This window comes from Phyllostomus hastatus, unplaced genomic scaffold (genome assembly GCF_019186645.2).
Source record: "Phyllostomus hastatus isolate PE091 unplaced genomic scaffold, TTU_PhHast_1.1 phas_scaffold_78, whole genome shotgun sequence".
NCBI lineage: Eukaryota > Metazoa > Chordata > Mammalia > Chiroptera > Phyllostomidae > Phyllostomus > Phyllostomus hastatus.
In genome coordinates, this window is record NW_025334041.1 from 77,417,912 (window position 1) to 77,443,968 (window position 26,057).

General features: G+C 38.5%; 1 protein-coding gene across 4 annotated transcripts in view; it reads right to left on the reverse strand.

Annotated features, from left to right (window-relative positions):
• Positions 1-26,057, reverse strand: part of CTNNA2 (catenin alpha 2) — a 1,104,880-nt gene that overhangs the window by 258,839 nt on the left and 819,984 nt on the right. For all 4 annotated transcript variants that reach the window (XM_045827749.1, XM_045827747.1, XM_045827750.1 and 1 more), the window contains exon 8: positions 16,283-16,363. In XM_045827749.1, the coding sequence (XP_045683705.1) occupies positions 16,283-16,363 (81 nt within the window). The remainder of the gene's footprint in view (positions 1-16,282; positions 16,364-26,057) is intronic.

The window sequence follows — 26,057 nt, forward strand, 5'->3', positions numbered from 1 at the left end:
AAACTACGGTCACCATGTTTTACACTACAGGAATGGGCAGAAGTAGGTTTATAGCTGTTCAATACAATACATACAATAAATAACACAATAACAAATAAATAAAAATATAAGAATAAACTCTGTTTCACCTACTTAAAACTGTAAACTGATTTTGCCCGCCCGTGCATATCCTCAGGCTTTATTTATCTTATAGCTTTATACTTTCCTATTATATATACCTTTGTACCTTTCCCTATTTTGCTTACCCCCAGCTCCTGGCAACCATATTTCTACTGTTTCTCTGACTTTAACTTTTTTTTTAAGATTCCACATTTAAGTGATACCATAAAGTATCTGTTTTTCTCTGTTTTTGGCTTATTACACACAGCATAATGCCCTTGAGTTTTATCTGTGTTGTCACAAATGGCAGGATTTCCTCCTTGTCAAATGGCTCAGTCATATTTTAATATATGATTATGTGTATGTGTTTGTGTGTATGTGTATATATACACATGTAATGGCTGAGTCATATTTTAAATATGTGTGTATACACATTATATATATACACACATATATATACACAGAGATATATAATGTGTGTATATACAGACACACATGATATATATGATGGTTGAGTCATATTTTAACAAATCTATACACACATATAACACACATACATGCATGTGTGTATATGTATATATACATATATATCACATCTTTATCCATTCTTCCATTGATGAACACATGTTGTTTCCATATCTTCACTGTTGTAAATAATGCTGCAATAAACATAAAAATGCCCATATCTCTATAATACCCTCATTTTATTTTCTCTGGATATATACACAAAAATGAGATTGCTGTATCATATGGTAGTTCTAGTCTTAATTTTTTTAGGAAACTGAATATTGTTTTCCCTAGTGGCAGCCCCAATTTACATTTCCACCAAAAATGCACAAAGGTTCTCTTTTCTCTACATCCTTGTCAACATTTGTTATCTCATATTATTAGTGATACCCATTCTAACAGGTGCAAGGCAATTATTTCATTGTGGTTTTGATTTTCATTGCCTTGATGGTGAGTGTTGAATACCTTTTCATATACCTTTTGGACATCTGTATGTCTCTGAAAAAACAAATGACTGTTCAGATACTCTGTCCCATTTTTAAATGGGATTTTTTTTTCTTGTTTGCTATTAAGTTGTATGAACTCCCTGTATTTTAGATATTAACCTCTTACCAGATATATGATTTGCACATATTTTCTCCCATTCCATATGTTGCCTTGTCATTCTGTCAATGGTTTCCTTTGCTGTATAGAAGCTTTTTAGTTTGATGAGTCCCACTATTTATTTTGGCTTTTGTTGGCTTTGCTTTGGGTGTCAAATCCAAACACTCATTGTCAAAACCAATGTCAAGGAGCTTACCTCCTATGTTTTCTTCTAAAAGTTTTCTTACATTCAACTCTTTCATCCATTTTGAATTTATTTTTGTATATGGTATAAAATAGGAGTCCAATTTTATTCTTTTGCCAATAATTGTCCAGTTATCTTTACACTATGTTTTGAGGAAATTATCCTTTCCCAATTATATAGTCTTGGCTCTATATGTCCATTCTTGAAAAACTAATAATGCTCCCTTAATTGCCTTCAGCTATGTGTTTTAAAATCTTTTTTTTTTTTTTCTGATTTCAAGGTGGGGAAAAGGATCCATAAAGAGAAACCCACACAAACACCACATGATGTTTGTGATATTTTAAGAATATTTCTATATTATGACAAGAAAAGAGAAATGAGAATAAATGTATAAAAACTATCATAGGGTATAGTGATACAATTAGATCAAAGGAGGAAGGAATTTCATTAGAGTAGTAAGATTTTCAGAGACAGGAAGAGTATGCTTTATCTCTTTTTTACCTTATCCCACTGCTTATACTCAATGATTGCTGTTCACTCATTTAATTTTTCTACTAACAGTTGAGGAGCTCCTAGTATACCAACCAAGCATTGATTTGGCCAGGGATACAAAGAAAAACAGGACAAGCCATCAACTCCCACTGCTGAAAACTCCTCTACTGCCTCAACTCACAATTACTAATAAAGCTACAGTGACCACATATACACTTGACTGGTCTCATAAATGAGGCAAGCATGAGTTAATTCAGCTACATGTGTTGGAGGTTGGCCTAAGGAATACCCTAATATAGTCCAAATTTGTCAGCTTTTCTTCACATCATATTGCTTAAGATTTATTTTCTCATTTAAAAGTTTTCTCAGGATTTCCTCACCATCCATCAGGACAGACATACTTTTAAATACCCCAATGGTTATCCCAGAAGATGTGGGATTTCAAAAGGGTGCAGTGCTCAGATCCTTTAACCCACACTGAAAAGAAGCCTGATTCTTTTGTGTATTTGGAAAGTCTACTCAGTTTCCGGCTGCTTATTGCTTTTAATAATAATCCTGTGCATGTTCATTTTTATAGCTCGCAGAGAACTTTCCTAGACATTATTTCATTTGACCTTCCTTACAATGTCACAGTGGGGGGTGAAAGATGAAGTTTGCAGGGTGAGCATCATTTTCTTAATTGTATAGATGAGGAGAGGGTGTGTCACTGGTTGTACCCAGAATATCCCAAAGTCGGGTCTTCCAATTCTAAAATAGTTCTATGTGTTTATGAAGCTGGCTGTTCAAGTTCACAAATCCCAATTGGACAAAGGTCATCATTTTGTCAATCCTTCACTCTCACATGTAGTCAACTACTCTCCCTCAGCATTAACTTCCATCCAGGATTGTTTACCACAGAAGGGGAAGTGCAGGTAAATGACTGAATATTTCACTGAGTATCTACTATCTATGATTGATTAACTGGCATTAAATGGGCACAAGCTGCTTGAATCCAGTGTAAGAGAGTAAAGAGTTACATCAAATAAATAAAAGGGTTCAGCAAGAACCCTTAGGAAACTTATAAAATGTTGCTCAAAGAAAAGATTTGATCCTCACATGACAGCAGTGGCAATTGAGGCAAACAATCATTTTAGATGGATGAATTTGATATCAGGCTACCAACAGAAGCATATAAAAAAGTATGTGGTTAGAGACTTTGAAGGAAAACACAAAGAACAACTGTCAAACCATATGCAAGGTAAAGCAGAAATTAAGCCTGCTTGAGTGTGGTCGGTAAGGTAATAATACGGGTGCAATACTTTATAGTTTTAATTTGAACATTTCACCTAAAATGTCATATGGTGTGCTTGAATGTGATATTGTTATGTTACAGAATTATATGCTTATGATTTTGTAATTAAATATTTTGTAATTAAAAGAAGGGGTGCTATTTGTGCTGGACACAGTATTTCTTTCTGCTGAGGTCAATACTACACACCTGCCAGTGTTGTAGGAATTGTACCCGGTAGAACCGGGTACAGATAGTCATCTGGCCCATACTCCAGATTTCCTGCCATTTCACATTACAGCCCAAGTCCTGTGGGTCTCAGGAGAGTCCCCATTGTAAATACAAGAGTTCCTGGGAAGACCCCAACCAAAACTCCCCAGATCCCACTCCAGGTATGAGATGAGTAACACTTTAGTTCACCTGGGCAGGATGGGAAACTTGAAGGTATAAGATGCTATTGAGTAAGTGAAGAGGGATGATGGCACTTATTCGTTGGTACAGATGTCACTTATAAATGAACCTCTGAATCTTCTGATCACTTGTGGTTCATTAAAGAGTCCTCCACATTTTCTAGAATGGAACACCATTCACCATGCTCCTCTGCTCTATTCCAGTTATGGATAACTGTGTACCTCTGAGCTAACTTCTCTCCAGAGTCTGCCACCCTATGCTATATGTCTTCACTTCCTGCATTTAACTATCTCACAGCATTGCATTTCCTGCAGCATTGAATTTTTCCCTAGAGGGGCTTCATTTCACAGACCTAACCATCCTTCTCAATTTTAAGTTTGCAGAAATCCTATAAAATTATTAGTATTATTGATATTTAAAGGAAAAGCAGGAGACAGAGCCAGATTTCAGATACCTTCATCTTTTTCAGAGAATCTAGACTCTTATACCATATTTATTTTATCTCAAACAGATTTACCTCTAGAGCATATGTTGGCCTGCTTTTCCAGTAAAAGGACAGATAGTATGAATTTCAGTCTTTATGGTCAGTTGGTGTCTGCCACAACCACTGAGCTTTGCCACTGTAGCACAAGAGCTCACAATACAATGTTATTTACATAAATAAGCAGAGAGCCAGACTAGGGACATGGGAAGTAGTTTACAGGCACCTGTTCTAACTCATTCATCAGTGACTAGTAGGCTTGTAGCCCTTGCACTCTGTCCACGTCACTGTTGTACCCCTCCTGCAAGTCCCGGGCTCCTTCAAACTCTACTCACTCACTGCCTCCTTATCCCTGCACAGCTGCTGGACCCAGTCAGTGGCTACCTGCTTAAGAAACAGAGGAGGCTAGAGATGGCCATGAAAAGCACCCAAATGGCCAGCGTGGCTGGTATTCTTGGACCTAGTTGATTTTTTTCTCCTTTTGTCTCCACTACAAAACATAGTATTAGAGTCATCTGTAATAAATTCTTTTTCTTCAGAAGCTTTGAGACAAGAAATGAAGAGGATATAAGGGCAGAAGTTGTTGGCTTTCCCTAAAAATTCTGTGGATTAGAAAGGTATCTGCTTGGGTTGCCCAGCCTGCTTGAGAGAGGCACTCTGACACAGACTGGACTCCTGATATTTTCTTCTAATTTGACAATAGTTTTGAGAGTATTTCCAAAGACTAGCCAAACACACAGAGAATGTGACCGAAGAGCAACAGGCAAGCTGGTTGCTATGGTAATATACAGACAAAATTACTAGTTGATCAATCACAAGTGATCTCCTTTCAAATAGTTATTACGGCATCTGTGAATGCAGCCTCAGGGCCACCTTGATCTAAGCCTACAGATTTCAAAGGAGGGGCTGAGGGAAATCTGATCAGTCAGGTTTGGTTCATCAGTTCTGACTGCCTCCTGCCCCTGCAACTCAGCAACCTCTCTCCCATGTTCAATTGCCTGGACCTCCCAGCCTGCCTTAACTGAAGGTGCTGTTCAGCATTTCAGTCATTCCCTTTTACAGAGTTGCCACGTTGACTGCAGCTATTTAAGGCAGCTAGATTCTCACTAAAGATAAAGGAATCAAATAAAAATATAGATATCCTGCCCCTATCAGTTAACAGGATTGATGTACTTGTGAAAAACTGAGAAACTGGAATGAAAGAGGAGGTGGATAGGACTGCTTGATCACCTAAACTTCTGACCTGCACTTATGGTTGATCAGATGGAAAATCCCCTCTCATCACCAAAGTCCTCAGGCGAATGGTTCTTCTTTAATCCTGAAACCTGGGGCATGATCCATTCAACTGCTGTTCACTGAATATATACCAGGCAGGTCTGCCAGAGTCTTGGATCTTCATTTAATCAGCTATCCCCCCATCCCGCCCCAGCTAAAATGAAAGTCCTTTACTTCTTTCCCCCATGATTAATTAGAAAAATAATTATCAAAATCTTATTCATGGTTGAATGCCTTGCATGGGGCTGGACACAGATGAAGAGTTTAAGGGGGGAAAATGGTGATTATATCAAACAAGAAGCCTATTATTTTGATTATTATTGAGAATCTCAAGACTCCTTATTAATTTAAATTTATCTTACATTCTTCCCATTAACAGAATTCTAATAATAGGTCTAAACTAAGAGCCAAGTGTATCAAGTTTAACAAATACAGACATTAAAAGGACAGGCTTCAGGAACCTTGAACTTTGAGCTCTGTATCAGTAAGAAATTTAATCCTACTGTTGGAACTTCAAGACTCTGCTCTGTTAAAAAAAATGTTTTTGGAAGTCATGCCTTCTCTGCAAAATGGATGATTAAGTTAAGTGTTAAGGAAAGAATGGATCCTAAACAAATGTCAAACAGTGTCAGTGGGCAGTTTTGCTTTTCTGAGCTTCATGCATGACCCAGGGAAAATGGGATCAATGGGTCAGATGATCTAGAGAGCTGGTTATTCCAGCTGTCACAATGAAAAGAGAACATCAGCTGCTCAGTTCCTAAGCCAAACCATGTATAGCACTCAGAGCTATGGAAAGGCAGGCCAAGTGATTGTGAAACCATCAATGCATATGCAATAGTACCACTATTTGTAGGTCTTTGAAACTTGAAATAGAGTTCTCTACTGAAGCTCTTATCTGGGCCTTAAACTTAGGAAAAGTAGGGGAAAAAATAAAACCAGCAGTTTTGCAGCATAAATCCAACATCAATGGTTGGTAATTACAAAATCACTGATCTTAACTCAATTTTCTAACTAGTAAAATTGTCCAATAATGGTACCAGCTGCTGCTGGGTGAAGCTCCCATCTCTAAAACAGAGGCTGATGGAGGGAGTCTTAAAGAACTTTTGGCATCTGTGGCTTAATGCTGAATTAAAGAACTTTTGCCCTGGAAAAAGACTGTAGAGGTCCCTTCTACATCTAAGAGCCTGTGAATCCAAGGCTACTAAATCTATATCTTCTTTTCTGAAGGTAGTTGACAAATAAGCCCAGAAGAAATTACTGCATTCCTTTCTTATCTCTCCTTTTCCCTAACTCCTACCCCCAAACACCCAATTTTTAAGGTGACTGAAAATCTTTAAACAAATGGAACCGTAAGAATTTAATGGGACTGTACCCTTCTTCCTGAAATTAAAGATGTGTATGATATTTCTCTCAATGGGGGGACATTCTTTGTCTAGACAATTAGATTCCTCACCGTGTGTGTGTATGTGTGTGTATGTGTGTGTGTGTGTGTGTGTGTGTGTGTGTGTGTATGCGTGTGTGTTTCTGTAAATGAAGAAAATTTTCCATGCTCCAGACTGACAAAAATATCTGCTGTGGGTAGTTTCTTGAAATGTGGCACCATATGTGCATCAGTAAACATTATGTGTAGAGTAAATTAAACCAAGCCTTATAATTAGGCAGTAAGAAAATTACTGTAGACCTGAAAGAGTAAATCAGTGGTATTAAAATGCTCTCCATTTTCTCTGAAGCACTTCAGACTGGCATTAAAAACCCACATCACTACAATAAACATCAAGAAGGAATACATTTGGAGCAAGACAACCTAAGAGACACCGCAATACAAATCAGTCTTCAAATCTGGAATCCAAGGTATCATCTCATAAAGTTTAAAAGTCAGTCCTTTTGTCACAAAAGTAGGGGGTAAAAAAGAAAACAAACTGACATTGAGACTTCAGGGGCCAACTTTCTCATACAGCAGGTGTGGTAAACACTTGCAGTGGAGCCAAAACCAGGAAAGATTCACCCATCATAAACAAAATCAACACTGTAAATAAAGACAGGATCAGTATCACAATTTTTTTTTCTTTCACTTCAGGCTTCAAAGATGGCTGGCTCAGCACAGCCCTGTTAGTGAGTCAGGCTTTATTTCCAATGTTGATCATTTGCTCGTGGATTAATTTTGGTTTTCTAAAACACTGCATGAAAATATTATTTATCTTGATTACTGAGTATTTTGGTGCTCCCTAAAATGTCGTGCCCAAGGCCAGTGCCTCACTCACTTCACTCTCATCTGTGCCCTGCCCCAGAAAGCATAAATCTTGCCAAGCCAGCCTTTCAATATGGCATAGTGAGCAATCAGAACCTCCATTTCTCATCTTGGCCCATGAGGAGCATGGATTCTCCTGCCCTTGAAATACGTGTTTCATCTGTAAAGTGATGAGGTCTAGGAGAGGCCCAATGGATTGGAGAGTAGCTAGAGATCTTCACAGATTCTCAAATATATTCCCCAACAATAGCAATGAAGTCTGAAGTCCCCACTTTTAGAAACAAAGGCAGTTGAATTCAATCTGCTAGCACATCACAAATTCTTTTGAAGCTTATTATGATACAGAGTTTAAGGTCATATTATATGCACATGAAATCAGAATATCCCAGGTTAAAGCCATATGTCTGTATTGCAGCAAGTTCTTGAGCTGAATTTTTAAAGCCAGACTAGCTTTAGGGAACTTCTGGATTAAGGAATGTAAACTCTCTCTTAAAATAGAAATGTTACTGAACAGAGCAGCAAGTGGGGTCCTGCTGCCCACTGCCACCCTCCAGACAAAATTCCAGAGGCAAAGGTTTAGTGATAAAGGAAAGGAGTCTTTATTCAACAGCTATACACTTTTGGAATAACAGCTTTCCACAGGCATTACTAACGTAAGCCCATCAAGTAGGGCTAAACTCTCTCTTTAGTTACAGGCTTAATCACTTAAACCCATAACACCTGAGTTCCGTCATTCACCTTGTTAGTTTTTATCTTTCTTTTTTAAAAGATTTTACTTATTTGTCTTTAGAAAGAGGGGGAGAGAGGAAGAAAGAGAGTGAGAGAAACATCAATGCATGAGAGATGTTGCCCCTCACATGTCCCCATCTGGGGACCTGGTCTGAAACCCAAGCATGGGCCCTGACCAGTACACAAAACTGTGACCTTTTGGTTTGCAGGCTGGCGCTCAATCCACGGAGCCACGCCAGCCAGGGCTAATGAGCTTATTTTTATAGGGTTAGTTTACAAATGAAAACACCATAAAATGCAAAAGCTATGCAATTTTGGAAGAATGGCAGACTTCCGCCTCAGGGTTTGCCCCCTCTAGAACACCTAAAAAAGAATAACCCTTCCACTTTCTGTCAGACCAGCCCAATTCTAGGCTGCACCTGGAGTTTTCTCCCATCCAAAATACTGTCCATTGGGAAATGCAGGCAGCTGCAGCACAATCATCAATCATCCAGACATCCTCCAGGAGGAGAGCCTGAGAGTCAATGTCTGCCCTCTTTTTGTTTTAAATCTTCTGGATCTTAATCCCTTGCATCCTGGAGGCATTCAGCTTCTCAGCCAATTCCATCCTAGACTGTTTACCATTGCCTTGGGCAACCTCCTCCTACAGCCCTTTCCTACTCCTCCCCAGTGATCATCTGATCAGTTCCCTCTGTATCAGAAACAGCCATTATGATCCAAGTATAAATAGGCTGTTTAAGTTAACAAATCTAGTTTTGACAACAATGGAACCAGGAACATGAGAGTTGAAAATGGTAGGAAGTTGAGGATTACAATATTTTTTGGTAGGATAGCTACATACAGGATATTTTTCATTCTTTCAGCACCTGTGTGGTATGGGTTTACTTTAGTTGGCCACTAGGATATACCCTAAAGAACAAAGAAAAATGGGACAGGGGTCTAAGCAAAAACACATAAACAACTTAAAAATTTAGATCCACTGCAAAAAGTATCATGAAAGTATTTTAACATGCTTTCTGAGCCTACTGGATAAACCTATTTACAGAAATTGGATACAATTCTGATGATATGGTGACATTTAAGCTAAGCCTTGTAGAAAAAATTTTAAATTTTTCTGAAAGGAAAAAAATGTATGGGGGCGTCAGGGGAAGGGTGTTCCAAGTAGAAGCAACAGCAAGTGCAAAGGCACAAAGGATGTGTGAATAGTGACTAATGGACTGCTGGAGCCACAGTGCGATGAAGGCAGGGAGGCGGCGGGCAGGAACTGGTTACGAGACTGTGACCAACATTTTGTAAAAAGGAATTAAACAGTACCAATGGGAGTGGGTAAGAAGAAAGGGACTTGAAATGCATTTAGGAGGTTGAATCAACTAGACTGAATGGCTTACAGGGTGTAAAGAATGAAAATGGGAGGAGTTGCATGGGACTGTAATCTTCTTAGAAGATTAATCACAGTGGAAAGCACACAATTGAGTAGGGTGGGGGTGAGATAAGAGTTTGGCTTTAAATTATCCCAGAACCCTGGCTGGTGTAGTTCAGTGGATTGAATGCTGGCCTGTAAACCAATCCAAAAAGTTCACTGGTTTGATTCCCAGGCACTGAAAATAAATAAAATATTTTTTTTAAAAAGTTATCCTGGAAATTTCATTCAGCCAGGAAGGAAGACTAAGTAAGATTAGTAAAGGGCATATAAAGTAAATAGGTGGATATTATAACCAACATCACCTTCTTCACAACATTCTACCCAAGCAAAGAGCATTGTTGAATTCCCTCAGCCATCATCAGTGATGTCTAAGGAGTCAGAAAGGCACAAAATGATGAGCTCTTAGAGGAATAATCTATAAGAAGATTCACTTTCTAAATTTCAGATGCATCCAGTCTCCCGAGGAAATAGGGAGATAAAGAAATATCAGCTGTCCTGGTGGCAACTTCCCCTGGGGAAACTGATGCCTGAAGCCTTTTCAGGCAATAAAAGGTAACCTCAGCATGGGCGGGGTCAAATGGAACAGATACATTTGTGGCTACAAGGATCCACTGAGTAGGTTCAGTCAGAGTCAAGGAGGTTAGCTGCTGTCATCAGCTCTAGAAACACCTTAATTCATAGTGGCAAACTCTGACACATTTTAAAATTATCTCCAGTGACAGTTTTGGATATGAAATTGCCTCAGCATGGCTTTGAACAATGAATACAGGCCAACCTCACTTAAGCAGGATAACTGTCCTGTCTAAAATGAATGTTCTGGTAAGCTTAAAGGGAATACTTAAAAAAAAAACAAACTTGTTATTTAAAATCATTATCATTGAACATCTAACCCTGAAAAATTTGGGAATTTTTTTAATCTTATAATCCTAGGATCGTCCATTGTCAGGACCAAGATTCTTAATGGCCTAAAACAGAAGGTATCAGAGATAGAACCAAATGCAGACATTCTCTTGCATGTGATTTAAGACTCCATCATTGCTATTTATCCTTCCCCCTTCCTATCTGTCTTTGACTTCTGGAGCCTGCAGAAACTAGCAGAATCAGTAGCCAAAGTTGCCACTTAATCGAGCATTTTTCTGTTCATACATATGTTATAGATTCTTCTACTCAGAATAGTGTGTTATTTGATTAATCAATATTGATCAAGCTACTGAACTCCTTCCAAAATCTCGACTTGCTAGGGAGGGAGAGGTCAAGCCTGGTGTCCTCCACAAGCTTGTATTCATGTGTGAATGATCAACCATATGCTGGCTTAGCAGAATAAATTAAACCACTTCAAGGCTTTAATAGTGTCTTCACAAGGGGAGACCTTGCCTATAGTGATGTTTTAAGAACTGTTCCAGCTGATGAAATCATGTGCCTTGAACTTGGCTTGCTGTTTTCCAAGAGATAAATGAATATGTGGTAGTCTGACAATCAGGGGTAGGGTACCAGGATTTTCCTAAAGTGGAGGTAGCCTGAATATATGACCTGTGATCAAGGGGCATGTCCAAGGGATGGCCTTTCCAGTGCCCTTGAGTCCTCTACCTTGACCCTTTTCATCCCAGCCTTGTTGATTCTGATCTTTGGTGTTTCTGATGCTATTTTTCTTCAGCTTCCTCTGAGTCACTGATGTTCTGTTTCAAATCCCAATTGTTATGTGATCATTCTCTGATCTCCATACTTCCAATACAGCATGACATTCTGACCTAGAGACCATGGTCCAGGGATGATTAGCTCTGACATAGATTTTCAGTGTGAAGAAAACAAACCTTAACATTTGGATGAAAAAATATTTTATTATATAATTTTTTGTAGCCATATAGATAGCCTTATGTTTTTATGAGGACAAAGTCCAGAGATAAATTATTTGAAAATGTTTTTTTTTACAATGAATCTAAAAATAATTGGCCCCATCATGAGCAGATGTGAGGAAAGGAACTGAAGCCTCAAAATTCCTTTTTTTCTGTAAATGTTTTGGAAAGACTATAATTCATGCTTTGAGAAGATAGCTACATAAACATAATAGCACTTTTTAAAAAGAGGACACAATGAACCAAAACAGCTAGAGAACTGAGAGATGATATATTATCACAAACAAGCACCATATTTTTCACCACAGATTTTTTTGTCCTGTCTGCAGTGTGTACCTGTCACCCATCCAAAACCCTGAAGCAGCAAAGGTACTGTCGAAAACCACAGAGCACCCTAAGTGATCTTCTAGCATAGATTAGTATATGGGTGGCACAACTGTACATGCCAGATCTGTGAAGAGGCAGGAGAGGGAAGGTTGTGAGCAAAGTCCCTACAGCTAGACTACCAGGCTGGGACCTCAACACATCCACACTCTATGTGGTCACGGGTGCATTATTTTATTTCATATCCTCATCTCCTCATTGGGATAAAATGATCATGCTGACAATACTTTCTATGTCACAGGACTGTTGTGAGGATTAAATGTGGTCCATTCATGCAGAGAACATAGCACAGTACCCAGCACATTATAAAGACTCAATACAGGTCAGCTATAATTTGGCTTACATTTTGCAGGCAGTGATTTTACAAGTGCTGGCTGATGAAGACCTACCTTTGGCTATTGTTCTTACGTAAGGAACTGGCTCACAAAGGGGGCAGCTGTAAAAGCTCTTCAGCTATAATTATTTCTTATTAATCTTTGAAGATTTTTTTATAGTCCTATCTGAAGTCATGGTCTTGATAAATAGATCTTTAAGCATACCATCTAGTGACATGTTTTGCTTATTTGTTTTCAATCATTTGTTATATAGTGAAGTCTATTAAGCACTTATCCCAATGTAAAAGCCTTCTATACATGGTTTTTGTTGTTGTTCTCTGTTGAAAATACTTTGATCATAATAGCAAAATTGACATTTTATCAAGTTGACACTTATAAAATCTCATTGTTGGAATTAGTGTGATGACTATTAGGGTTGAAGGGATAAAAATTAGGCCCTTTATTGGGTAGGGTAATGAGAAAGTTGCTAAGTTTAGCAACACCCTAACATGTTATAATTAGCATTAATTACCTTTTCTTAGGAAAATATTTGGGTCTTGATTTGCTTATCAATTTGGAAAAAAAAGACTCATAAAAGTACCAAAATAATACCCAAGATAAACCAGCATCTCTGTAAGTTTAGGGCAAATTAGGTCACTGTGCCTAGAACAGTCCACAGGTGGCACATAGAAGGAGGACAATGGGGAACAGCTGGCAGAAACCGACTGGGTCCTCTCTAAGGGACGAATAGACCATGTGGGCTACCAGATCCCCAGGTAGGGGAGTCAACCAAAAACTTTTATTTTTATAATGGTCTGATTCTAGAATCATAGCAGTGACAATAGCTCGGACATGGGGCACACTGTGCCCACAGCTCTAAAATTAAAACATAATCCTTAAAGCTGGCAGTTATATTCCCCTAAATCCATTTTAATTCAAAAAAAAAAAGTACTCCTAGGAGGATTCTGCTCTACCACCAACCACTCTCATGGGTTTAATTGGCAAGATGGATCCATGCCAATCAGTTTTAAATAACACCCTTGGGTTCCTGTGACCTTTTTACTATTTAGGGCCCCTCGCCCACCATCCATTGGGATACACTGCCTGTAGAAAGGGATTCTACTTACTTAAAAATTCTACTTAAATAGATATTGTTTTTACTCAATTACTCTTGATTTTTTTTTTTAGTGTCTCCTGGTCCACTTTTTTTCATTAGGGATGTCTAAGATCATGATCATATTGACTTTCATTCTTTTAAAGTTGGTGACTAGAACTTTGCAGGACTCTAGGGCCACCCTTTGAATGGCTCTGCCCAACTTCAGGGCTATGAGAAAGAGGCAGGAAATGAAAAGAATGGGAACTTATGAAAGCCACCAGGGATTTTTTTTCTTTAATTCCAGCTCCCCCCACCCCAGTGATTTGATTGCTTTAAATGTTGTATAAAGGAATATATGAATACAGGAAAGTAGAAATGGAAAACTGAGTGTTCTCATTTGGGCTCTGTTTTAACAAAGGCTATCTGTGATTGAAAAAACAGAAAGTCTTTCCGCAACAAGAAAACATTCATTTAAACCAGTAGCATCACTACATAGTTGCTATTACCCGCTCAGGTAAAACCTTGTTTATCCAATTAACTGGCTACCCAAAGCTAAGCTGAAGATTGATCTGAGCCTTGAACGATCAATCTGCTTAAGCGCAAGGTAGCTTCTGTACACTTAGATCAGAGAAGCTTTTGTACCACTACAGGTGTACATGGAGAAACAGAAGAAATGGGAAGAAAGACAAAAATATTCCAACATATGGATAAGGATGAAAATGACAGATGGGAACCATCCCTATTCTAGAAAAGCAGATTGGGGTGGGGGGGGGAAGATATCTGAATAAATTCAGGGATGTGATGTGAAATTATACCATCATGGTTACATCTTAATATCATAAAACAATTCTCTTTTTACCCTTATTCCTCTCAATCTTTGGGAAAGGTAGGCAGAAAAACAATACCTTATGCATGGAATGATTTCAGGTGATGGCATACTCCTTCCACTACCATCCTACAAGAAGCTTTCCCAGGAGTGTGTCACTCAAGCATTTAAAATTATTTCATGAATTGAACCATCAAATTTCACCAATCCTTGAGTAAAATGAGTTAACCCTTTTCTGAGAATCGTAACACCAGAGTAAAAATTACTTTACCCATTCTTTCCCAATAAGACAATAATTTTCAATGATAGGTCTATTAGTGCAGGAAGCTGAGTGTGCTGGATCCTGAATGTTAAAGAGGGGTCCCTACTAAGACCACAAGACTAGAGAGGTAAAAAGACTCAGTTCATAATGTTGTGTGGTTGACAATTAAGCCAAAGGCAAGCTCTAGAGAAGCTGTTCAATGTCCTCCCAGTGCTTGTAAAATTCGTGAGTACCAGGCATTAGGACCTCTGGCATAAATGATAAGTGAGGATTTCCTTTAGACTCATTCAATTTTATACAGCTCAGAGATAGCTTGTTGATCTAGTTTGGCTCCCTACTTTTATAAATAAGAAAAGGAGACCAAGTAATGAAGGATCCTCAGTTGCACAACCAGTTTAGTGGCAGAATTAGAAGTAAAGCTCTGGTCTTCACACACCTAATCTAGTGTTTTCTATTAACCACAGTTCTGATTCCTACTATCCATATCATTTCATATCAGATGGGGAATTTTTATGGAGAAATGGTCTAAGGGGACAAGGAGAGGCAGACCTGGCCATATGTTTATTTGACGTTATTTACAAATGCCTAAAAACACAATATTTTATTCTCCCTTACTTCAAGGTAAACTAAGAAAGAAATGCTTTTCCCAAGAAGGCTTGTCAAACTGAACTTTTCTTATCCCAGAACTAATTTTGATATCTTCTAGAGGGCATTATTTCAAGTGTGTGATAACCCAGAGAGCCCAGAAGCTACCCAGAAGTAATAAGAACTGGTATCTTCCTCCCATTGCATCCATTTCTCAAATATTCCTTGGCCATTCTTGCCCAGGCACATTACTAATCTGGTCTGTACTTGACATAGGGCAGGGGCAAGTGTTAGATTCAGCCCTGCCCATGCAGCCTTTCCAGTTGCAGCAAGTACACTAGGTGCTGCTGGAGGGCAGAGCTTGGTTCCAGATCACTAACACAATCAGCACTTAATGAATGAGATGGATATATGCAAAAGCTACCAGTAGGAGATAGGATGCCTCTCAGGCAGAAATCAGGAAGGGAATTTTATGGTAACAATGGATAGTATTATATCTTCTAAACAAAGAACACTATCAAAAAAAGTGAAGCTCATCATGGAAACATATTGTAAGGGGTAAGGGACAAAATATACCAGTGTTCATATAACACTTTTAAGATGAAAAGAAGCCCTGGTCAGAGATCCCCCATACAAAAAAAAAAAAAAAGGACCCATCACACTAATGATTCTATTAACTGTTTAAATCATCCAACTGACATTCCTTGCTATGGTTCCCTGCTTCCCAAACAACCATCTGACGTAGATTTATGTCCCCAATGGAACGCACTGGGTCAGAGACCTTAATTAGTCCATCAGATTAAGAGTTGTATTTCTCATTAACTATTAGCCTTCATGTTTATTCATTGAATGCCTTTAAGTTTAAGTACGAAAAAGCAGAAATGAGAGACTAGTTCTTTGCAAATCTGGATCTGAAAAAAACCGAAAACCAAATGCAGATGGTAGTGAATTCATCAGGTCTCTTTCTACCTGGGAAGATTGGGTCTGGGCAGTGAACAGGCTACCTGCTCAGAGGTGATTTTCATCATCACACCCCTTGCAGCTGTCACATCTGTCTGCTCAGCAGACTACATTTTTGATTAAATGCTTCTGTGTATTTGTAGACATTATAAAGAATAGCAACCTGAAGTCAACTCTAAAAAGGCAGCCTGGAAAAACAACCTTCTTGGAAAGCACCTCTAAATACTATGCATTTAAAACAAACAAACAAATGAACAAAGGAATGAATAAATAAATACAGTACCTGTCTTCTTAGATCTCTTGTTTTCTTAGTCATTTTATCAATCGCTATGTTTAGAGGATCTCCTTTTTCCTTCCTTCCAGTCTATAAAAAAAAGAAAAATAATTTCTTATTAAGAAAATTCAATATTAGTGACAGTAATGTTTAAAAATATATCAGAAACACACTTGAGCTGCAGAGTCCAAGCAATATTTTAAAAGATTCTTTACAATATCCTGCTAATATGATTTGGTCTCTAAACTTGGTTTTCTGTAAGATAAAAATTAAAATTGATGAAAATCAATACATCCTCAGGATGGTTACACATATGCTTATTCAGCTCCATGCAAACCTGTTTTCTTGTCTTCTGCAGACATTTAGCGATTAAGTAAACACAACAAGGATGTTTTAGCTTTGCTTTAAAATACTATGCTGTATGCTTCTCTACTATGTAAGCACAAATCTTCTGAATAGAAGATAAGATTGAGATGGTAAAAACTAAAGTAGAAAAAAATAAGGTAATTGATTATAATTCAGAATTTTACACCAATGTTTCATAGGCCATATGTAACTTGTGTAACAAAATCAGAAGAGATGATTTACTAGAAAATACAGCATTTCTAATCTTTATCTGTCATGCAGTGGAGTGCTAACCTTAACAATAAGGAACCCACCGTTTGAAGTCAGGAGGAAACTTCCCTTATGATTTTAACAGGCAGGGGTAAAGTGTCCCCCACAACACATCCCCCCAAAAATCGCCCTAGTAAGTTATTCACTTAGAAGTTTGAAGTTTCACTAAATAGTTTCTTTTTCTTTTTCTTTTTTTCATGGCTATAGTAAAACAATTGAAACCAAGCAAAAATAGAATCTCCATTATCTTTTTAAAATGACAGCAAATCCCCAAGGATAAAAAGCTCCAGGTATCTTTACAAATGGCATATCTTCCTTTTAAGAGAAAAAATGTTTGCAAAAGCTTTGTCAAACTTATTCAATTATCTAAACTTCAGTCGAACACCATACAGATGTATTTAAGCACTGTCCTACTGGCAGTTGCCCTCATTCTTGGGCTACCCTAAGTCTCTGAAATTCAGAAGGTCCCTGTAGTAATTTGTGTACACGATGAAATGGGATCCCACGTCATAAATTGTGCCTAATATGCTAACATGTTTTGGGTATCCACAGATACACTATCCAACAGATTTTTAAATGTTCTCTTCCTGTGAAAATCCTGGACACATCCGACGGATGATCTACACATACCCATCAGATCTACATAGAGCGAGATCTAAAGCAGTCACCCTTTTCTGCAACTTGATTAATTAACCATTTTTTTCAGAACAAATGTCTACTGTGTAATCATACAGTTTTTATTAAAAAGCCAAAACATGTGTGTATGTTTTTAATCACCTAAAATCCTACAAATTTCCATAATCCTTTTGTAGTTCTTACACTTGAAGTTTATAAGTAGAAAGAGCTTAAAATTAAGTGGCTAACATTTTATACTTTTGAAATATCAGCACACAAATAGCTCCAAGAAAATAAAAATATACAGAGATGAACAGTATGTTTCTTATTTTTTAAGTTTACTTTTATTGTTGACACTATTACAGATGCCCCCCATCCCCTGCCTTGCCCAACTCCATCCAGACCCACCTCCCTTGCTCTGGCCATCACCACACTGCTGTATGTGTCAATGGGTTATGCATATTTGTTCTCTGGCTAACTCCCTCACCTTCTTTCATCCAGTCCTCCCCTGCCTTTCCCCTCTGACAGCTGACGACAATGTGCTGCTTTATCTTTTGAGAAAAACTGGTTACATATTAAGTGTGACCTCAGTGCCCTGTCTTTTCATGTTCAGGTATGCCCCAGTGGGGCACCTGTTTCTTTTCTCTTTGGTTTCCTCCTTGCACATGGGACATACATCTACCATCAAAGCACAGGGTGCTTTGGGTAGGTCTGGGCCATGATCATCTGAAAACCACAGATTCCTAAGTCCTTGCCATTTATAACAGTGATAAAAATTTACTTTGAAAAAGCAATAACTATAAATTAGGTTTATTTATTTATTTTTAAATTTTTTATTTTATTGATTTTGGAAAAAAATAGGTAGAGTTTAAATCCTGGATAAAATTTAAATGGGAAAGAAGGAGATTCTTGCAAGGAGGGTGGGTTGGCACAAAGAAAAGCATCAAGAGAAGAAAGAAAAATGTGGGTTCTAGGAGAACAGGGAGTGGGATGGGCCAGCCTTTTCTCCAAGAAGCAAATGGATCAATTTGACTAGTTGTTGAAACAAGTTACTTTTACAAGAACCTGTTTATAGTGTGATTTCCAACTATACTGTGATCTGTCAGCTCAGAGGATGTCTGATGATATTAGCATGCCATGCCATTATGTTGTCAGAATACTGTTTGTGTCCTATTTGCAGTCCTGGGTTTCTCCAGCTTCCATGTCAGAGGCTGAAGGCAGCTTTTTAAAAAATGTAGATAATTTGGATTCGCTGTTTAGAGAAGCTGGGAAATGGTAAAGCAAGGAATAGAATTTAGGAAATTTGTGGCACTAGTTGAAGTCATGAATTCACTGTCCCTTTGTCAGCTCTGATTTTTTTAAATAAGGAATATGTACAGGAATAATGGTAGGAGCTCCCAAAGCTTAGACTTACATAGTCTAATGGGGACTAGCAAGTCATCACTTCATATTTTCCTATGGTCTGTTATGTGCACATGTGGAAATACCTTGAAATTATCAGCTTAAATTGGACAGAAAGCCAATCACTGAGTGAGAGGGGAAAAAAAAGTCTTGCCTCCTAGTGTCAGCCTCCATTATTAGGCTCCATGATCTTGGGTTAATAATTTGCCTTTTTTTTATGTCTGAGTTTTCTCATAAGCACTGTGGGTAATGTAATATATGCCCTGTCTTCTTCACTAGCCTAGCAGGGCAATCAATCATGATGCCAATGTGCTGGAAACAACAAAAGGCATTAACAGTATTCAGGGTAATTAGGAAAGTATGTCTGCAGTGGAAAAGAAAAAGAAAACAATTGATTTGGAAGCTACATGGAAACTATTTTTGGATCACCTGGACCTCTCTGGTCTCTCCACTTAGGCAGTAATGTATGAAAATATTTCCCAAAACTAGAATTTTTAAAGAAAAAGTTATTTCTCTTTAAGGAAGAAATGTTTCAGACAGCTCATTTTAAATAGATAACCAACTAGTCTGAGATATTTCTAAGAGTTTTAGCAAGGAGCAGGAACTCTAGATGAATGCCTTTTACACAGGTTCTGGGATATATTTGTTAAATAACTAGGGATTCGATTATCTTGAGCAAATTTTAGTTCCCAGGGAATTGAAAAGAAGCCTCACTTAGTTCTCCCTCCCTGATGCTACAAGCTCTATAAGCTAAAAATAGTTTAACACTCTGTAGTGAGAGGACACCTAAGTCTTCATTTTGACATCATCACCTAATAATAAAACAGAAGTTTGATTTTACATCAGTCATGCTCTTACTCCCTGCCTTTGATGAAGAGGAGGAAATGAAACCAGTGGTAACTGCTCTCTGCCAATAACTGCCTAAGTGACCCAGCAAGTTCTACAGACCAAAGACTTATCATCAGTCCATCAGTCGAAGGGGGGGGGGGGCAGGGATGAGTAACAGAATGGGGAAGTGTGAGCATCTGAAAACACATCAAGAACACACTATCACACTTCCCTTATCACAGGGAAGCTCTCAGGGTACTGCCAAAGACCTGGGAACTGGCAGTCAGTCGGGGTTTTCTCATCTCTGAAATGTGGATGAATGCTTTCTTTGGGGGATTATTGTGAACACTAAAATAGATATCATCTGTAACAGGGGAAAGAAGGGGAAAGGTCAAGTCAAGGAACATGTATAAAGGACCCATGGACAAGGACAATGTAGGGAGGATTGAATGTGGGGGGAGCAAGGCAGAGTCATAGGGGAAAAATGGGGACAACTGTAATTGAACAACAATAAAAAAATAAATAAATAAAATAATAGATTACATTTGGCCCTGGCCAGTGCAGCTTGGTTGGTGGGAGCATTGCCCACACACCAAAAGGTTGGAGGTTCAATTCCCAGTCAGAGAACACACCTAGGTCGTAGGTTTGATCCCTGGTCAGGGCACCTATTATGGGAGGCAACCAATCGATGTTTCACTCTCACATGAATGTGTCCCTTTCTCTCCCTCTCTCTCTAAAATCAATTAACAAATTTAAAAAGAGAGAGAGAGAGATAAGATCTCTAACATTTAGCACAGTACCTAACTCTGGAAGAGGTAACTCTGTTATTTTGCTCTCCTTTCTCTCCCCTTTATTCCAACTAGTGTCTGACCAGGATCTTCAGACGTCTAACAGTCCAAAGCTTTTCCCGTTCCATATCTAAGCCATCCCCCACCTCTAAAATTCTAGGATTTTGTGATTTTATAGTGCCATGTGTTTCTTTCTAAAGGCCATGAAAAAAATCTGAAGTATATTTTCTTTGTCACATTTTGTCCATAGACCTTGCGTGCTTTCTGGGACCTGCTCCCCACTTGCCTTCTTTATCTTTCTCTGCAAAGAAAAAGTCTGCAATAGAGATGGCCATTTAATAAATATTGCTATTAGAAATAAGAAAAAGAAGACAGACAGGAGTGCTCTCTCACATTGCTTCAGGCGGCTTTCTAGTTGCCATCTGCTATGCTAGGGAAGAGCATGTTTATTAAACTTTATTTGTTTTAGTCTTTGAGCACTATTTTACAAAACACATTTGGGGTAGACCCACAGCTCAGATTGATGAGGGGGAATGTATTTCCTGACTTGGAGGGGTTTTTTTTTAATCCTCATCCAAGAATTTATTTACTTATTTATTTATTTATGGATGAGACAGAAACATTGTCTGTTGCCTCCCATACATGACCTGACCAGGGATCGAACACAAAACTAGGCATGTGCCCTGACCAAGGGTCAAACCCACAACCTTTAGGTGTACGTACAGGACAATGCTGCAATCAACTGAACTACCCAGCCAGGGCTCCTGATTTGCAGTTTTATAGGGGATCCTTTATTTTCTCACCCTCTGGCTCTAAATTTAAGTCCAGTTTTCCAGAGCAATCAGAATCAGATGCTGTCAAATAGACTTTCATATTTTCAGTTTAATCTCACACAAAAGAATTGAGGCCATTAATAGAAATTTTGATTTTCACAATTAGTATTCAGGAAAATATTATTTTTGTTCAACACTTTTTTATAATACCATCCTCTCCCTCTTTGGGAAATAAAACCCCTCTACTTTGGATGAAGAGCTTCCTTTTTCTTATTTTTCAATTTTTTAAACTATATTAATACCCATCACCCCTTCTGAAATACTGAAGATGCATGCTGCTGAACATTGCACAACTGATATCAACTCCCTAATTTATGGAACAGAAAAGTAAGAAATTATAAATTTCTGAAATTGACTGAATATTTCTTTAAAGGTCATTCCCCGTGTCAGCTCCTCATCACCCTGAACACACAATTCACTACAAATGGTCACTCACAGGGATGCTGGAAATATAAACCTACCATCTCAGGGCTTCCATCAGACCTGAGGCTGTGTTGGTTCCAGAGCACAATATTAACAACATAAGTGAAATGGCTGTAAGAAGGCAGATGTCTATCACCCTTTTCCTTTCTGCTCAAAGTTTCCTGCAAACTTGATGGAATGTATGAGAAATCTTCAAAATATTGGAGAGCTGAAGCCCTAATATATTGAAGGTGTGGAGAGCTAATTAAATGCTCAGCCTTCAAACTGTTGTCATTTGAAAGAAGTAAGTCAAAATCATCAGAATGGCAGAAAGCAATTCTGTTCTCTGCCCTCTCTTGCCAGCACATTTTCCTGTCATTTAAATCTATGATTTAGACAACAGAAGGGAGGAGAAAAAAACATCTATTGATACAGCAATCACTCTATTACATTTGGGGGGTTGCCCATTTACCGCCAAACCCTGCATATAGAAATCATACTCTTATTACCCATAGCACCACTGTTTATGGAACCTTGACCATTTCATAATACTTTTATATTTTCTGTAAATCACAGTCTGACAATGTGGGCCTTGCTAAATATTTTCTTTTCACTAGCTGTGGACATTTCTCTTGGAAAAGAAATTGGCAATATCTCTTTAAAATGGACGAAAGTTCAGTAGTGGCCACAAATCAAACCCACGATCAGGGTACTTGGACCACATCACTACCCAGTTTCCTGAACTGTGGGGATGAAGGAGGCAAAGGTAGAAAGGGAAAAACTGGTCACAAAGTATCAGGGCAAAATGTATACTGAAATTTCTCTGCCAGAACTTGTCAATGCTGAAGGAAAAATTTTTCAATGTACAGGTAAGGATATCAGGATGAGGTTATTGATGAGAGTCCCAGAACCTACCTGCGAACACAGCGATATGAGCACACACATTGGACCATGGGCAAAGAGGGCTGGCTTGGGGACATCAGGTGTGTTACTACTTGTTTTCCCTTTCCAAGAAATCTCTGTTCTTTTAGAAAATCTTCTAATGTTTCCCTCTGACTCAACTAAGGGTTTCTGGCCAAGGGATAAACCCATGATGGCATCCAAATCAATGAGATTCAGCTATAGGTTTGTAGGTAAAAGTATTGAAAGGCATAGTTTCTCCCTGCTGGGATTGATTAACTGGTATCAGATAAACCTTGAGGTACTTATGGAGCCCTAGAAATAGATCCCACAGAAAGAGAAGCATAGGAGGGAGGGAGGAAATATGGAAGGAGAAAAGGAAAGTCAGTGTTTTGGAGTCAAATTGGTTCATATTTCCATTACATACTAACTTGTAAAATAAAGCCCAGTGAGCGTACAGTCTCTGTTTTGCTTATCATTATATCTTTAGAGCTTGGAACTATGCCTAGCACATGACAAGCATTTGATAAATTTTATTAAATCAATGAATGAAACACATTAGCTCCTGAATCCAGTTGAATGTGAAGCCATAAGTATCTATCAGTGGATTTCCTGGTGCCACGAGTTAATAAATTTCCTTATGTTTCTTCATGTTGGATTGTGGTCACTTATGACCAAATGGCCTGAATAAATCAGAGACCTTTAAATTCCAGACCAAAATACTTTGAAGGCAGGGTGGTAGAAAGGGAACACCCCAGTCAGGTCCCTTGTAGACATCCCAGAGCACTCTCTGAGATCTCAGGCCTTTGTTTTGCCCACAGGGTTTTCCTCAAAACTAACTATTTCCCAGGCTCTAAATCCTAATCTTATTTCTCTCTGTATCCTGTTGTTAGTCCCTAACCTTGAGAATTTCTTCATCGAATGATCTCTAGAATGCATGCTGCTCATGAATAAAAGGATGGATGCTCCGAGTAGGCACCAGTGTATAGGAAGTGGGTGTGAAAGATATGAATAATTTGGAAAATGTGGGGTCCTAAAAATAAACCTCACCTATTTCACAATTTGCTGATCAAAGCCATAGGAAATGGTTGGCACCTGTGTAATGTTATAATTCTTGCTCCTTGATTTATTTTATCAACACAGGTGTAGTCCTCAGTGAGCATCTGTCAGGCAGCCCTGCACAGAATATTGTTTTCATTAAAGTCCCCCTCTTCCAGCATTGCTAAAAGGCAAGGTTAATTAAGCACATATTCCCTTAAAGCCTGTGAAAGACCATGAACTAAGCAAACTGCTAAAATAAGCCATTTTATCTTTACAGTTGAGATGAAAGTAGCCAAGGTAAAGTGCAAATTTCCATTGATTTTCTACACACAAACATACATATAAACCTATACTGAATAAATGATTTAATGAAATTTCAACTTCCACTTCATTTTTAAGTTCACATTCCCCAAACCATTCAGTTACTACCGTTAAAGCTGTCAACACCTAAAGAATCCCTAGAGTCTGGCACTTTTCACCATCTCAGAAGGGGTCAATAACTAGGTCCATGTTGCTGAGAGTTCACAGAAATCAGAAGACACTCAGGAAGAGGGTTGCCTTAGTTTATGGAAAGACTGTCTGTGTGGGGATCCCAAGCCTTGGCCTTCCCGTGCCCCACCCATGCATATGTCAGGGGCTTGATTTCCTAATTAAATGACCCATCATCCTCAGAACTTCTGTAGCCATCTACATGATTTATTTGGTGTTTTATAAGCAATCCCCACTCAGTTAACAATTATATCATGCATAAATCTTGCATTGTTTTGTGGATTTCAGATGTCACACTATAAAGCTAAAGTACAAATATATGATGCATCATTATGATCCTGTACTGTTCAAAAGCTTATCATGACTGTATGTCCCCTCTTCCCAATGAGAAGTACAGGAGCTTAAGGACAGTGTATTAGTCAGCTTGGACTCTTAACAAAATACCCATAGACTGGGTGGCTTAGACAATAGAAATTTATTTTATGGGTTTGTAGGTGAAATTATTGAAAAAGAGGCATAGTTTCTCCCTACTGGGATTGAAAAACTGGTATCAGATAAAACTTGAGGTACATATCAAGTCTCTAAAAATAGATCTCACAAAAAAGGAAGCAATTCTGGAGTCTGGGAAGTCTAAGATCAAGGTATGGTTTGTGGTGAGAACTCTCTTTCTGCCTCATAGACAGCTGCTTTCTCTCCACATCCTCACATGGTAGAAAAAGAGCAGGCAAGCTCTTAGGTGTCTCTTCATATAAGGGCACTGCTCCATCATGAAGTCCCATTCTAACAGTTCATTTAAACCTACTTATCTCAAAAAGGCCCATCTCCAAATACCATCACATGAAAAGGGGCAGGGGCATAGGGATATATATATAAATTCTGGATGGACACATCAATCTATAGCAGACAGGAAGTTGCCAGCAATTATATTCTCTTAAAACTCTGAAGTTTCTTGCATGGTTACTTACAACAGGTTGGTGCAAAGCAAATTAGAAATATGTATAGATATGTAGATGTGAGTATATATTATATATGAATCAATGAAGTAATTAGTATTCTGGCTGTTTGACATGATTCCATTATACGGATCTTTGGGGGCAAGGCTACTTTTGTGCAGAGGTGGAGTGGAAGGGTAGCTGTATCTCTGCCAATGATAGAGTAATATTTTTGCCTGCCTTCTTTCTACACTTATTCTCTTCTGTCCATGTTCAAAGTCTTGTCTAAGCCAGAAGAAGATGGAAACCAAAGCTTTTGATTGCATGTAGAGGATTAAGATGCACACATACTTGGGGGAAGAAACATAAAATCAGTAAATGACTTCTATCAAATCTGTCTCTGAAAATAATGGGAGGTGGGAGTAGATATGCTTGAGGACTCTAGATCCCAAAAGGAAATGAGTTTAGTAAAATGGCACTTCTGAAAGATGGTCAGGACCCTGACTGTGACAAACGGGCAGGCCATACTAGAAAATAGCTGAGATCCTTCTGATTGCCACCAATAGAACAAAGGAAAATGAGGACATTTGCTGGGCCACAGTGGGAAAGAGGAACTAGACAGTGTGGGAGTGCTATGCACTTCCTGCATGCCTGGGGGACCCTGAAAGAGAGAGCTCCTTGCATGTTCAGAACCAAGGCCTTCCTTCCTTTCCAAATCAACTTGACATCTCTTGGTCTTTGCCAAAGCCTACGAGGCCCACCTCTTCCTGCCCTCTCCAGCATCACCGCCACCCAGTCCACATCTTGGCACTTCTCCTTCCTCATGTGCTCCCCTCCTAAAGGCCAGCACTGTCTGGTGAGCAAGAACACAGGTCTGGGTCACTTTCAGTATTATCATGGGGAGGAAACTGAGAAAAGTGATACTTTGTTTTTAATTATC